Here is a 15,839-nt window from a genome sequence, read left to right as displayed (position 1 = left end):
GGCAGGAGGGCTCAGCCTCTTTAGGGCTACAATACTGTGACTCCCGCTGTCCCAGGCTCCAGCCCAGAAGGGCTCTGTCCGCATTAGGAGCGGAGCTCAGACATAGGACCACTGCTCGTTTCCTACCTCCGAGGTCCCTCTGGCTCCCTCCCCCAGCTGGCTGACCCGAGGTGGGTGATGCTGGAATAGGGTGAGTTTGGCTCAGATAGGGCCAGTCACAGTTTCAAGCCTTACAGAGTCACCTGGAGTGAAAAGAACAGAGCTAAACCATGCGGTCCACACTGGGACTCTCCCCCTATTTCGCAAAAGTCAGAAAGATTTGGGATGGGAGAGTGGAGGCTGCTTCCCTCCATCCCTGAAAAATCATGCACTTCCCAAAGACGCTGTGCCCAGAAGAGGCTGGGCTTGCTGTCTGGGCAGCTATAAAACACTGCAGCCCTGGGCTTAACCAGGGCATGCCTGCACCGTGCTGCGCAGATGAGCTCAGAAGGCAAAGAGCTGATGCAGGGATGGGATGCAACTCCAGTGCCTCCCAGTGAGCGCAAGGAAGACCCAACTGAGCTGCTCGATTGCCAGCATCCAAGTCTACTGAATGGAAGCTCCCCAGCAGAACTGGAGGGCGGGCGGGCAGGCAGGTAGGCTGCCTACACCGACCATTAGTCACCCCACAGCTTTTTAGTGTTTGGAAACCTGCTAGTGCTTCCTAGGTCTGCTGGCACGCAGCTTTTGAGCTCACGGAGGGCTGTGAGGCTGCACCCCAGCACCTGCATCAGCCACGGGAGAGCTGCAGGTCTCTGGGTTCAGGCTGGGAAAACCTGCCTGCCAGCGCTGCCAGATGTTACTGTTGACTGTCAGATGACAGGTAGTCAGAGTGTTTCTTTAAAAAAGGGGTAGGGATGCTTGTTAAAAGGAAATAGAAGGCTCAAGTACTTGGGCTCAAGAACAGAGGGAAGGTGGAAGCAAGCCCCACACGGGCTTTCTAATGCTGGCTTGTCCCTCCAGTGACTTACAGACAATTGCAGCAACCAAGGCTGCAATCCCTCTTCAAATGCAGGCATGGTCTATGCTAGAGCCATTAGTAAATGGGGAGCTCTGCACCCGCCCCAAGGAGTGGACAAGACCCATGTGCTCACACGCACGCTGGCATTATTACAACAATGCATTTGCTCCTCCGGACTCTCGACTCCAGAGGAGCCTGGTCTGCCTCACTGCTGCATGCTAGGAGTGTCACGGTGATTCTCTGTCCTCAGCAGCTAAGCGAGGCATAAAACAGACAGCAAAGTTGAACCTCCCCCCCCCCCCCCCCCACTTCTTTCCATAGCTCCTGGTGGTGTCTCCATAGATGGCAGAGACCCTGGGCCCTGTAGCGGGAGGGTCACAGGTCCAAGCTGCTCTCTCTCTCAGAGGTTCCTTGAATCCCCCGTCTCTTGGGAGACGTCAATGCAGAGCAGAGATTTGAAAGAGAGCTTGGCCGGACCCCCCCAGCCTCTGCCCCCATGTCAGTCAGGGCCTGAAGAAGCGTCGTACCACTAAATGCCCCACCATGACCAGGGCCACCACCACCAGCATGTACTTCATGTAAACATTGTCCAGCTCGAGTGCAGCCACCTAACGGGAAACAGAGAATAACCAGAGCATGTTAGATCTGCCTCGGCCAGGTTGCTGCTCTGCCTGCACCCGGCTGAGCCCACCAACCTCAGCAGAGCCATGGTCCCCGGGCTGCACCTTTCACCGGCCAGAGCACAGCAGCCTCCCCTCGTCCCCGAATCCCCCCCGGGACAGCCCTGTGTTCCCGCTGGCTCACCCATCCTCCCTGCTGGGCGATCCACTGGGCAATGCGGTTCCGGAGCATGAACTCCGCGACGTAGCGGGCGATCCGGCGGAGGAAACCCGGTATGCCGTACTGGTAGACGTGGATGGCCATGCGGTAGCCGAAGCCCAGCAGCGCAATCACCCGGCCCCAGTTAATGCCGCTCTCGAACAAGCTGAAACGAAGCCCATGGTCTGGTTAGATCGTTGCTGTGGCTCAGACCTCCCTACTCTCTGCATCCCAGGCCACGGGCTCTCGAGCGGTGCCGGTTGCAGAGCAGGGCTGGGGATGCTGCACTAGTCCTCGAGGTGCATCCCAGCCACACAGACGACCTAGTCGTTTTGTGGCTAAGCGACACGTGGCCTCCAATAACCGGGATGCGCTTTCAGAGCAGAACAACCGTGGTCTCGGTCAAAACCGCTGTTTGCCTCAGCCAGGTGGGTTAGGGATGTCCTAGGGAAAAGGAAATTTCTAAATCCTGTCTACGCAGCTACAGGCTCTGAATTACTGGAGGGGAAGCTCTGTGACGGCTGTTTTTGATCTGCCACCGTCCTGCCTTTCCCTCAGGTCTCCACCCGAACACAGGGCACATCGGCTGCCTGTAGGTCCTGTGTATTCATGCGTAAAGGTATTAAAGAAGGTAAGCTGGAACTGGTGGTGGTTTAGGCTGCCAGGCTGTAGGCTGCAGCAAGCTCAGCAGCTGCTATGCACGCAGCCAGGAGCAGAAGCTACCACCCACCAGTCCCAAAGCATCCCTTGCTTGAGCCTGGAGGTAAGGAAGTTTAAATATATCCAAGGACAAAGCGCATTACAACAGGATTGTCCCTTTTCCTGCATAGACAAACCCCTCCAAGACCAAAACCTGACCTTAGACTGACACTCCCAAGGGCTGGGGGGGCTCCAAAATGTGCCTAGTCAATGCCTACTGCTCCTGATCCAGGTTTTGGTTGCTGCGGGCACAAAGTGCATCACTGTCTGCAGGTTTGGCACTGATTTATCTAGACCAGTTTTTGAAGGTGTTTTTTGGTTTTTTTCCTGGTTTCCAGCAAGGCAAGCAAGAAGGAAAAAAAGGAAAAATAAGAAGAGTAGACTAAGGCCCTGTGTCTTAATCTTGTGCCCTGGTCCTGGTGGTCCCTGTCTGCACAGCCGAAGGGAACTGTCTTCTCTGCAGACCCTTGGTGTGGAGCTGCCACCATGCAGGTCGCAAACAGAGAGGGAAGTTAGAGCCTGGGAAGGAACAACAGAGAAACAGGTAGCACAAAGAGAGGGACAGAGGTTAATTTACCTGTTCGCGGTGCGTTAACCGCCTCAGGCTGGCAAAGCGGTGAAAACAGCGCAGCATGGCTTCCCAAGGACAGGGGAGCAGGAAGAGGACAGAAGAGAGGCAGTTAGACAACAAACACCGAGCGGAGGGCGCACGGGGACGTGGCTGCGCCGGGACCAGGCACACTCGGAGAAGCAACGGGAGCCTGGGAACCCAGAGACCCCGGCTTCTCTCCTGGCTCTGCCAGAGGTCTTCTGCACGACCCTGGGCAAACCATTTAATGTGCATACTGTCTTGGTTTTCCTACAGACAGAGAGGGGTGAGGACTGAACCCTTTGATGGCCACCTCGATCCAAGCCCATACCTCAGGCAATCAGGGCAATAAGTTGTGCAGATGTTTGCCTTCGCTCTTCACCCTCTTGCTGTGCTTTGAGTGGGAGAGTTGGGTGTGCATCGCCTGCACAAGACGGCTGCAGGCTCTGCAAGCCTCTGGAGCATCCCCCATCCTGAGTTAGTCCGCTCCTGTTCCATGTGGACCACACCAAGGGCAGCGAGTACCTGCCCGTCCCCGCAGCATGCAGCTGTGTTTGCTTTGCGCCTCTGGAAAGCTTGACCTGTCAGGACTCCCCAGCTACCAAGCCAGTGGCAGCGGGACCAGCAGCAGGTCTGCTTTGGTCCATGGCTGGTCGTACGTCTGAATTGGACCTGGGACATTCGCTTGGCTACTGATGCACAGGCCACGCTTCCCAGGTATGTCCCCCAAACTTTCTGACCCTGCTCAGCTTGTGCAAGGACTTTGAGATGATTGTCATGTGAAAACTGTCCGGACAGTGTGCAAGAGAAAACAGGCAGAGAACACAGGAACCATCATGGCAAGGTTGCTGGGACCTCAACCCAGGGACAGTGGGTGTAGCTTGAATGGACAGGGAGGCAGCTGCTTCGGGATCGGGGCAAGGATTTAACGAACTGCATTACACCCAGTCTGACCTTTCCTTCCCTGGCCTCCTCCAGGCACCTAGCCCATGCCAAGGGAGCCGGTGGCCTTACCTGGAGGCTATTCTGGTGAAGTACTCATAGGCGTTCTCCTTGGTGGGCTGCAAGGATTTCAGCATGTAGCGAAACTCCGCATCGTACCGCTCATTAATGTCATCACCGATGATGGCCAGACGCCTTCCCACCTGGCTCCCCGTGCTGTCCAGAAGGAAGACGGCATTACGGACAAGTCAGCAAGACCGGTAAGCAGGACTGAGGGGTGGGTCTGTAATGGAGCCTGGCTCAGGATGGGGTTGAGGGACATGCATAGGGTTGGTATCGGAGTTTTACCTGCCCAGCTCCTGCTGGATCTCCACGATCTCTGGGTCCATGGGCACTTCGTCCCCTCTCTCCTCTCTCTCCTGTTGGTAGCGGTAGAAGGCATAGCTCCGAAATACCTCCTCAGTCTCCTGTGCCACCTGGTCTTCTGAGAGAGAGACAAGAGGAAGAAAAGTCAAGGGAGAAGCTCATCTCCCCCCTCTCCCAAGTTGGAAAGAGACCATTCCTTCCTTTTCAGCCTAAATTTTTGCTGTTTGTATTAACACTGGCTTTTTGCAGTAAAACAAAAAGAATCCAACATAAATTAGTTCTCTGAAAACTAATTTTGAAGCCAGTCTTTGTTCTTAGGGGCACAAACCCACCTTTTGAATCCATTTTTGGCAAGGGACAGCTACAGGACTGTCACAACACAAACCAGATGTTCAAGTACTTGTGCTTGGCAGCTCTCTCCACATGACAGCACCTCTTAGTAAGGGCATTGCTCAGCACAAACAAATTCAGGAATCTCAGATCCAAACCCAAACAGGAGGCAAAGCTCAGTCTAGTGCAGCCCATCAACCCTCAGCAAACAATCTTGTTTTTCATTGTCACCAACGATCATGCCCTTGCATGGCATCAGCAATGACGTGGTGAGCAAAAGTTAAATCAGTCATTTTAGTATAATTCCTTGCCGATTCAATCACACATCGCTGGTCTCGCATACACCCATCAGCCCGGCAGCGGCAATGCCAGGGCAGGGTTTGCATCTTCTGCATGGGCTGCTGGCAGGAACAGAAAGGAGAGCAGCTTTTGAATAACTCACACTGTAACACAGATTGGTGACTCCCCGTCCTGCGCTTGAAAGCAGATAGACAGCCAGGTGTTAAGTTTGAACTGAACGCCTGCTCCAGCACACCCACCGCCACTGTGCGAGGACGGACACCCAAATCCCCTGCTTTGCTAAGAAATACCCGTGGAAGCAATAAGCTCGTTGCACGGCGAGCGGGAGGCTGCAGCTGGGCAGGGGGTGAGCTGGGGCTGTTGTGGGGGGAGGCTGGGGCTGGTTCTGGGTGCCACAGCTCCCTTCCCCTGCTCTCCTGAACAAACAGGGCTCGGCACGCCAGGTATTCAGGGTTCAGCGAGGGAACGCGCCCGTGCAGTAACGTCACCCGGCCCCGACAGCGCGCGAAAACCGACCCAGCTCCGCGTGAGCAGGAAGCGAGTCGGAAACAACCGGCGTCGACAAGCATGCGCCCATCTGCAAACAGCTCAAGACCCACATGCGCTTCCCCTGTGCCGCTCGGGGAAGAGCAAGGGTCTGGCTGTGGCTAGGACCTGCCCCCTCCGGAGCAGGGAGCCCCCGGCAAGGCGTTTCTGTCCCGTAGGTACCATGGTGACCGATACCTTATCACATGCGTTACACTGCTCCTGGGGAAAGTACCCGGTCTGTCACGGGATGTCTTTGATTAGAGCTTGGTTTCGGCTGGCTTGAGAAGCAATCTGGGCTAGCGCACCGGTTCCCAGACAGCCGACAGCCCAGCTAAGTCACCCCGCAGGGCTCAGGGGGAGCTGGCCCTAAGGTCCCGGTAACACAGTTCTTCCCAGTTTCTTTTCCAAGGTGCAAAATTCATAGGGGACAGAAATGGTAGGACAGATCACAGCCCTGCTCCTTTGGCAGGGTATCACCATTCAGGGTGGAGATTCACAGACATTAGATGATGTGCAATGCCCAGGTAAATGAGCTATTTGGGGGAATGTCAGAAGCGCGGGACCCTGCCGACCCGTGGCTTTAGGTGATCATCCTGCACGGCGTGCTGGTGACACACAGCAGCAACGCTGTCTATCAGCAATGCAGCTCACAGCAGCCAACCCAGCTAAAACCCTTTCCCAGCATCCCAGTATATCCACCCACCAGACTGGCCACGCAGTTCTCGGGCCACTGGAAATTGCATTTCCAATGTGGAGATGCTCCTGCCCGAGGAACGTCCCGAGGCTGGGACGTGGGGACCTGCCTGGTGGACGCAGCTGTCTGGCAACATTGCTCCATAGAACCCTGTATCCAAGTCTCCAAAACATGCTGCGTTGCTCATTGCAGAGTTTTTTCCGGCTGGTCACATCTACATGACCCGCCTGCTGCTCCGGGGAGACGGGCCCAGCCCCGGATGGGGTGCGGGGAAGGGAGAGGACCTGTCGTGTAGAGACTCAGGTTACACCGAGTTCTGGTTGGGTAAATAAAGGTGAAGGGAAGCGACAAGCCCTGGTCGCTGTGTTTTCAGGGGATTGTTTTTTGTTTTGCAGGAACGGGTTTATTTGGCGGTAAACAAATCCCACCTGATGGAGAAGCCAGTGACCGCTCCACCGAGAGACAGAAAACGAGACCAACTGACTCACAGTTTCAGCGAGAGGCAGGGTAAACACACTGCGAGAACAAAAGAGGAAATAAGTGTACCAAAAAAAATCCCTGGTTTTAATTACCCCAGGCGCTATTTTTAGTAACACCAGGACAGGCGAACACACATCTTTTTCCCCCAGGTGCTAGCCCACTGGGACCATCTCTGGGTCTCTCCCCCTCAAAAGAAGAGGATCTGGATCAAGATTTGCCTTGTGGTCTCCCAGCACCAGCAGCGGAGAGGAGGAGAGTGGTTCTGAGCTCCTCTGGGATCTTTGGGCTCCATGTGGGATCGTCGGGGTCGTATTAGGGGGCTCATGAGCTGCTGTGAACTCCCACACTCCAAGGAAGAACCTGCTCCGCTTCCGCCGCATGAAGCGGCGAGCCTGTCGTCCTCGGTCCCCAGCGCGCTCTCAGCGTCAAGACCAGACCTACCCCGACAGCCTCTCACCCGGATCCACGCCGTAGACAACGTTGACCAGCCCCAGCCAGTCTCAAACACGCAACATCTGCATTTCTGTGCAAGATCCTTTGTTTCTCACCATTCCTATTTCCCAGGGAGCAGCTGTGCGACGGTAAAAACTGGCAGGTCTCACCAAAGTTATCCATCAGACCTTGTTACAACTAAATTAAATAGCCCTGCTACAGACTGTAATAACGATAGATGCAGCCTGGCAGCATCCCTTCCGAGCTCAGGAGCCAGGCAGTAACTACTCGAAGAGGTGCATCTGTTTGCACAGAGGGAGATATCCAGCCTGGAAACAGCAACTGGCTCCAAAGGGAGAAGACAGCTCCGAGGAACCGAGAACGGTGTCTGGAGATTTCTGCCTCGAGGGGAAGCTCGACTCCACCTCACGTAGTTGCAATTCAAGTGTGGGTTGAGCAGTATCTGCTCAGTTAATGGATTTGGGTTAGATTGCACCAGGCAAGGCAGCACCTTGTGAAACCTATCGCCTGTCAATAGCAATGCCATCCAGGATCGAAGGCTGATCAACCTGATACTGCATCACACTGGCGTAATCCTGCGCAGCTTGCACCCGAGAGCAGAGCTTCTAGACAGGGAAATGGAAAACTGCCATCCCAGAGGCATCTGCGCAGCACAGAGCCCTTCCCCTTATTCTGCTCTTTAGAACAAGTCTTCCCACCCAAAAGAGGAGCGATGTTCTCAAATAGCCTCCCTCCAGAGCTAATGGGCAAACACCCTAGGTTTTAAGATAGAAATTAATCTGTCAATAAGGGAGATTCTCTGGTCCAGATTCTGGACTAGACTCAAGAAATCTGCTTTAATTCTTATGTTCAATGATGTCCCACCAACACACCTGGAGTTACAGGCTTGCAGCTGGGGCTGGGGGCTGCAGCAAGGTTTTGCTCTGGTACTTTGCTGCCCAAGCTGAGCCCTGTCCCATATTTGCTCATCTACTGAACTGCAAAGGGAGGCTGGGCACAGTGCTCAGCGGGATGCCCCCGAGATGGGTGGGCATCTCACCTCCGGCAATGTGTATCCCTTTGCCCCACCAAGTCTTCCATGGAAGATTTTTTTGGGGCATCCTTTGCAGGCCAGAACAAAGGAGTCACGAGGCAATTCCAGAGCAGACTTACTTCCCAGCACAGCCATCAAAAGTATGGCTTTTTTTTTTCTTTTAAAAACAGAAGTGACATATTCACGGGTGATGCAGTTCAGGGAAGTCCAACACTCCATGTCTGTGCTCGACATAGGAACTGCATGGGCACCAGACAAGAGAAAAGCATGTTTAAATGGTTTTGATTGCTCTACAGAATGTATGAGAACCCAGGCTTAAACAGATAGACAGGTCACATTTTCCCTACTCATTTTATAGGTGGTCTTGGAGATGAAGACACAGAGACGCTCACAGATGCATGACTAACGTCCCTAAGCAACTATTTATCAGTTCATGACTTGCTTCACATGCAACGTCAAGTCCAGCCCTAAGACAAACAACCAAGGACCAAACCTCACACCTCTCTAGGTATGTTACGTGACTATTAAACACACACAGACAGATGAGAAAGCCCAGGTAATCTGAGGAAGAGAACAGTTGCCAATCTGACACTGCAAACTGTGAGTCAGGGTGGCTGGGCTTTCCAACCCTGACACCTTGGACATCCTTGCAGAGACGTGCATCAAAGCTCTCTCCCTTTCCCTAGTAGTAATAAGTGGCTATAGCGATACAGCACCTTTCTGAACAAAGTGCTTTGAGATTCCAGCTAACACGGTCCACACAGGAGCTAAACTTGACCACATAAGCAGTATTTTCATCATGTGGACTAGCCCCTCTGCAGTATAGGGGAGCTGAGCTGCATTTGGCACGGTTACCTGCAAGTGTGAGGACAGCCGTGTTCGTGGCTTGTCCCACAGATCCGAGCCTCGATGGAATTACCCAAACCATCCCCGTAGCTGTGTGTGTACCCTGGCAGTGCATCTGAACAGGTAGGCACTGCCGCCCCCATGTTACAGATGAGAACTGAAGGAGGGCAAGGTTAATTTTCTGTATAAGTCCTGTTTCCAGTGCTCAGCTCAGCACTGTTGGGCCTCCCACCCCTCCTTCTGCAACGTTTGCTCCCCTTTGCGTGACTCTTCATGAGCTAAGTTGCTTCTCCTCTTCATCACGTACAGTCAGGAGTATGAAGCTCCTGCCTTAGTCTAAAATGCCCTAAAAATACCACAAGTGCAAATTGCCACCCAACCTAGACAGAAGCAGCAGCATCTTGTCCATGCCCTAAGCAACGGCTGGTACGAGGGCTCAGAACGATGCTCAAGCAAACCCTTGAGCAGCGGATAAATCTCTTCACTCCCTACCGCATCCAAAGATAAACAAACAGCGCAAGTGAGCACTAAATGAAAGCCAGGCTTAATACCTGTTGACAAAAGCCTTCTTCCACACCGTAATCCCACAGCCCGTGTTGGCGGAAGCTGCGTATTTCTGCTTCCACTGGAGTCCTTGAGGCTTCTGCCTAAGAGGAGTGCAGAGATCCCACCTCCAAATTCCAGAGGGACACCCCCCCCCGAGCTTTGGGAAGCAGAGGGATGCCAGTACTGCCAGTAAGTGTTTGCAAACGTACAGGAAGCGTGGCTGTAAAACGGTGTGGTTAGAGTTCAGGGCCTGATCCTCTCACTGGTTTTCGCATCAGCATCTCGTTGGCCTCAACAGGAAATCAGCATACGTAAACAACTGCTCTTATTTATCTATTTTCCTACCTTGTAGACTTTGGTAAGGGAAGGACAGGGTATTTTTTCTTCCCGTGTATTCATGCGGGATCTAGCACAAATGGTACTCCAAGATGGAGAAGAGTCCAGGCAATCCCAGAGTATAAATAACATGATCAGGCCAATAAAACAGCTCTGAGCTGGATCTGAGCTCGAATACACAAACAGCTAGGTATAGCTTCTAATCTCCATTATTGACAGAGCTGCAGTGACTCAGCCTTATTTACAAGTTCACCTACAAAACAGGTTAAGAAGTCACCCGCGTTTAACAGCTTTCTGTGCAGCAGCATTTTATCATTTTGGGATGAAACGGGAGCTGAGGTTTTGCCCAGGTTCCTTTCGGCCCCGTTCCCAGTTTCACCCACTACTGTGAAACGCAATTACACAGTCTGCTGGGCTCGGCACACACGAGAAATGGACTGAACCTCTTCTGAATGTTGGTGAGCCATAACTTTTCAACGCTGCTACGCCAAGGCACACCGGAGACCTGATTTCATCCAGCAGCCGACGCAGCAAGACTGAAACCAACTGCCTGAGACCAGGCGCTGCTCAGCAAGGCGTGTTTTTCTGTGTGTTTTAAACATCAAGCGCCTTTCGCTCTCTTGTGCTCAGGGAAGGGAAAGTAAATGACACCAGGCACCAGCTGTAGGTCTCGCAGCCAGCCGGGGCGATCTGCCGCACTCCCCGATCCCTGTGGCACCCCGCTATGCCCACCGCAGCCCGCCTGCACAGAGCTGCCAGCGTACCCCAGTCCAGCAGCTCCCTGCACGCTATTTTCTCTGTGCCTTTCCAGCCTGCTGCCCACTGCGCTAATCCAATGCCAAGCGTCTCCCAAAAGCATTGAGCATGTGCTCTCCCAGTTCATTTCGGCATAGCTGTACGGAACGGATTTGTTATCCCAGTCTTGCAAAGGGCCCTGGAGGTATGAAAAAACCCATCTTTTCAAAGAAACACAGTAGGGGGGAAAAAAAAAAGAAAAAAAAGGGTTGAAAATGCTTCCTCCCCTGAGTATGACAGCAACCTTATTACCTGAGTTGAGCTCTTGTGACAGCCTGCGCCCATTGCTTCCCCGGCGTCCCTGGGCCCTTGGTGGGTCACCGTCGTTCCCTGAGGCCATCGCAGAGAGATGCTCGGGAGTATCAGCTTTACCTGGAAGGAGGAGAGACGGTAAGTGAACCAGGTTACGAGCAGCCATTGGGGACACTGGAGCCTGGTGCCCCCTGCTCCCTCACACACCTCCCAGGCCAGCCTTAGGAAGCCCCTTTGGCTGAGCCAAGCGCTCGGAGGAGCAACGCTGCCTGCTTTTATCTCTGCCAGCAACCTGGCTCCTCCCTTCCCGGCACGCTCGCTCCCCGATTCCCGGCCACGCCAAGTCCCTTGGCTAGATTTCTCCTCTCTTCCTGACTCTTCTCAGTAGCACGTTTGCAGACAGTCATATGCCAGAAGAGGGAAGTCACCCAACTCCCTACCCTACTTCACCACCTCCCCACCCTCGCTGGAAACCTGCCAGCTATCCTCTGACCCGCTCTGCAAGTGCCACGGGCCGTGCTGGCTCTTAGCCCAGACAGCAGCAGCATCTGCAGTGGCTTCACACTGGGACGAAAGCAAAAAATCACAGCACAAAGGGCTCTACAACTCCCCGGCTGCACCCAGAGAACGTGTCCGGGACCTGGGCCGTGGGGCTCCGCTGCTGCCCGAAATGCTGCTACCCCGACCTGCAGCTACGACGGTTCAGAGCGCGGCAAAAGCAAACCAACCCGTGACCACACCGAGCTGCCGCGGCTCCCGCGCAGAGCTGCAGCGACAGTGCTGACTTCTCCTAGCAAAGCACCTTTGACTTGTTTTCCGCAACTTCTGCAAGAGAAGAGGTCTCTGTTTTCCTAAATCCAGAGGCTCTAATTCCCCCTGTTGTGTCTTCTGAGCTCCTCTCAGAATAAGAAAATTAAATGGGAACCAATGCAGCTCATACTGCCCCTGAACTTCACAGGTATCCTAAACCCAGAGCTGTAGTTTAGGGCTCATCACAGCTCCTTTAGCCCTCTGCTCGTCACACTGACCTCACCCCCCTGTTTTTGCAGAGAAGGAAGCGAGGCCACGCAGTTACCGTCAGGGCTAGAGAGCGATCGCTGCAGCCCCTAGCCTGTTGCTGGCATGCCAGTACATGTTCCCAGGCCAGACTTCTACAGGGCTAAACTGGTGGCTTTTCTGATTTGCACCAGGTCTAAATTCATGAAGACACATCAACACCCCGAAGTTTAAATAGTATCCTGGGTAAAAATTTTTTAAAGTGCTGGTTAAGGATAAATAACCACCTATGTCAAGATTAGAAGTGCAACACGTGGTCCAAGCTTACAATCTCACGCTGAAGATTATTCAGAAGAAAAAATAAATTGAGACCATACACGGTAATGTAAAGCACAGCCTGCAGTCAATGCGGGGATGGGGGGCTGGAAATGCAAAGCTTACCAGCCTGGCTTAGAAAGCCATCGTGTATTTGCATAGCTGCACTCAGGGAGCGCGAGCCGTAGTGACACACGGATGGAGATGCTGGTTTTTTCCTACACGCCTCCGAGGACAGGATTTCCCTTTTCCTTCCCAACCTCAAACATCCTCACCCAAAGAAAAGCTGAAAGCGCGATGAGGATCAGCAGTTGGGACCGGGGGTAAAGCTGGGATGGGAGCTGGCTCCCACTTGCCCAGAGACCCAGGCTCCAGAGCTGCTCCTCTCCTTGCTCTTCTCTGCTCTGGGATGCGGTGCGGATAGCTCAGGGAGTGCTCGGAGCAGAGCGTGGCCCCGAAACCCTCCCGTGCTTCCTCCGCTGCCATCCCCAGCCCCTCCTCGAGCGTGTGGCAAGGCTACAGCTGCAGCCCACCTCGCATGGGAGGGCCTCCGTGCCTTTCAAGGGGAAGCAAGACTGGACTCAGAGCAGCTCTCTGGCGTTCGTGGGTAAGCGAAGCAGCGTGACTCTCTACTGTACTCCACGCTGCTACAACCCAAGGCTGTACTGAGTACTGGGGAGGATGCAGATGCATCCAGCCAAAGAGTTCAGCTGCCTCTGCAGCTTTTACAGTTGGTCTATAGGCGCAACCGGCTGTGTTTCACACCAACCCACTGCCTCTGACCCCAACCTCAGCCACAAGTAACAGGGAATTTCTGATGCAGTCCTGACTGCCCAGCATGAAGGATGGCTGGTGAGCACGGGAGTCCAGCAGCTGACTCATGTGGTTCTTCACATTTGCCGTCTGGCAAACCCTTAGGAAGCAGCAGGCTGTGACTGCGCCTGTCTTTTAAGAGGAACTTTCATTTTCAGTTTCCTTCTCAATATAGTTTCTTGCAGCGCTTTCTTCTTTTGCAACGCGGGACACCGCAGCCCTTTTGCACACACGCGCATCTGGGACCGGCAGCTGCGTCCCTGTCAGTGTGCTGCTGGTCCCCAACCTGCTCCCCGGTGAGCACCCTGAACTCCCACTCCTGCAAACCCAGCGAACGCCCAAGATAGCTCGAACGCCCAAGATAGCTCGCTGCCAGCCTCTGCAGGGGGTCAAAGTGCCTCAGCCCAACCTCTCCAGCACCAAGAGTGCTGCTGCCCACATTCCTCCTCCTTCCCAACCCAACACCCCTTTGATTTGCCCCATTCCCCCTTTGTTACGAGAATACCGTGCAGGAAGAGAGCAGGGAGGGGCGTGAAGGAGGATGTGACACCCATACACTTAAAGACAGCCCAAGGCTGCAGAAAATGAAAGCTCTCCAGGACTTGAGACAGGGCTCAAGAGAAGGTTTTCGGGAAGCTGCAGGTTACTGGGAGCAGTGTCTAATTCTCAGCAGCTGCTAAAAGGTTCATCTCCACTCTGACTCTTGTAGGAGGCCGTAAAGGGTTAAAAGCAGCCAGCAGCACCTAGGATGTGGGTTTAGCAACACCTCCAAAATGGCACAGGACTCTTATCTTTATAAACGGAGCACATGCCATGCAAAGAGTCGGCCTTCCTGGAACCTGCCAGGCTTCCCTAATAAAAAAAAAGACCTTTGCCTCAACTGTTTCTCATTTCAACCTCATCGCCTTTGCTTAAAGGTCTCTGACACATTTCCTGTGTGCTCCCACAATACACTCACCACTTCTCCCAACTTTTCTCCAAAGGAAAGTGCCTGGGCGCAGGGAAGATGGTGGGATTGGCCCAGAGAGGGAGGCAGATCCGCAAGCTGCGGGAGGGGAGAGGGGCTGCAGGAGCAGCCATAATCTCTATGAACAAGCTCAGCTACGGGGCTCTGAAGTCACCCCCCAACACGTTATGAAGATCCTGTTCAAGGAAATGTGTGGAGCATCCTCTGGGACAAGCATTTCACAGGTCTGGCCCTGGGCCCGTGCACGGGAGTGATTCCATCGTGCGGCGTGCGGGGCAGCTAACCCTCTCCAGGACCGCGGTCCCACAGGATTCCTGCGTCCTGCTGCCATCCCTGCACGGCCGGTGCAGAACCAGCCCCGCTCCTCCCCGCCTGGCCTAGAAGAGCAAGCAGGTGAGTTTGCCCAGTCTGGTGTTTACCCACCCAGCACGGCCCCAGGTCCAGCTCCCCACGAGCCCCAGCAGATGCGGACACCGCAGCCAGGGTCCCCCCACAACCTCGTACCCCCACGTCCCGGAGGTCCCCAGCGCTGCTGGGTGGGAAGCCGTGCAGGCAAACCTGCAAAGCCACACGTGCCGTGCCCGCCTCTGAGGTCACAGCCTAGAGCGGGGTGAGATGAATGTCACCCAGTCCTCAGCGTGGCACAACTCTTCCCACCGAAAGCTCACACAACCCTGTCCACCCTGAACCTCTCAGCCCCCTACACCGAGCGCCGGAATGGGGGGGGGGGGGGGGGGGGGCTGTCACCACCGTGGCCTCGCAAGGGGGGAAAAAACCCCACCCCACCTGGAGAAAATCATATTAAAAGAGGCAACATTCCCTCTTTGGGGCAACGATCATCTCAGAGCGAGACTTTCCAGCCCCGGCCCAGCTATTGCACTCACCGCAGCGCTGCTTGCTGAGGTACCACCTCGTACTTTAACCTTGCTGACCGGGCGGTGCAGGATGAGGCCCTGCGGCTCTGCCCCCCCCCCCCCCCCGCCTTGCCGGGCCCCCCCCGGAGCCCGCCGGCACCCCGGGGCTCCCGGTGCATCCCTCCCCCGGCACCGGGCGGGCCCGGTGAATAACCATAACCCATCCCGGGGGAGGCTGGGGCGGGGGGGTCCCCCCGCTACTCACCGCGTCCCGGCGGGGACCAGGCGGGCCGGGGTGTCCCGGGGAGCTAACGCATCCCGGCGGGGAGCTGCTCCATCCCCGCCGCCTCCCTTCCTGCCTCCTCCCCGGAGCGCGGCGCGGGGGAAGGAAGCGAGCAGGGCCGGGGAGGAGGAGGGAAGAGAAGAGGAGAGGGAAAAAAATTAAATAAATAAATAAAAACCCAGAAACCCAACCCCAGACCATAGATGCAGACGCGGGGCCGGGCGGGGCCCAGCTCCCTCTAGAGGCACCTTCCCCGGCCGGAGCGTGGGAAAGCGGCTGCGGCGCGGCTCTGTGCAGCGCCGAGCACCGCCGGGGCGGGGGGGGCTGAGGGGCTCCCCGGGGGGCTGAGGGGCTTGGGGTGAGGCTGGGGCATCGCCTGGCTGCGGTATTGCTGGGAGCAGGGTTGGGGGGCTGTTCTGCCGAGCCCAGTGGTGTAGGGATGGCACATCCCATCCCAGCACCCTGCTCGCCGTGATTTCCCGGGAGTCTTCGGTTTGTCTGTGGGTTCTCCAGTGATTTTTTCCGACCTTTTTATTAAGGCTGCGGCTTCTTAGCACCATTGGTTTGCCCTCCGTCAGGTTCCCCAGCCGGTAGGGCCAGGAG

At 55.1% G+C, this 15,839-nt stretch overlaps 1 protein-coding gene across 2 annotated transcripts; it reads right to left on the bottom strand.

Moving 5' to 3' along the window:
• Positions 1 to 1,337: 1,337 nt before the first annotated feature.
• Positions 1,338 to 15,260, bottom strand: BAK1 (BCL2 antagonist/killer 1). 2 transcript variants are annotated; one of them, XM_059831288.1, is made up of 6 exons: positions 15,219 to 15,260; positions 11,009 to 11,128; positions 4,398 to 4,533; positions 4,122 to 4,265; positions 1,805 to 1,985; positions 1,338 to 1,608 (listed from the first exon to the last, which is right to left on the bottom strand). In XM_059831288.1, exons 2-6 carry the CDS (start codon positions 11,094 to 11,096, stop codon positions 1,504 to 1,506), a joined length of 654 nt encoding a protein of 217 aa, XP_059687271.1. In that variant the 5' UTR covers positions 11,097 to 11,128; positions 15,219 to 15,260; the 3' UTR covers positions 1,338 to 1,503. The 2 variants fall into 2 exon arrangements, with proteins under 2 accessions (XP_059687271.1, XP_059687270.1); XM_059831287.1 differs by lacking the exon at positions 15,219 to 15,260 and adding an exon at positions 6,365 to 6,372 and having other exon boundaries at positions 11,029 to 11,121.
• Between the last annotated feature and the right edge of the window lie 579 nt (positions 15,261 to 15,839).

The sequence above is a fragment of the Gavia stellata genome, chromosome 30 (assembly GCF_030936135.1).
Source record: "Gavia stellata isolate bGavSte3 chromosome 30, bGavSte3.hap2, whole genome shotgun sequence".
In the NCBI taxonomy this organism is placed as follows: domain Eukaryota; kingdom Metazoa; phylum Chordata; class Aves; order Gaviiformes; family Gaviidae; genus Gavia; species Gavia stellata.
Note: the sequence above shows the minus strand (reverse complement) of the source record. Positions and strands in the feature narration are given on the sequence as shown.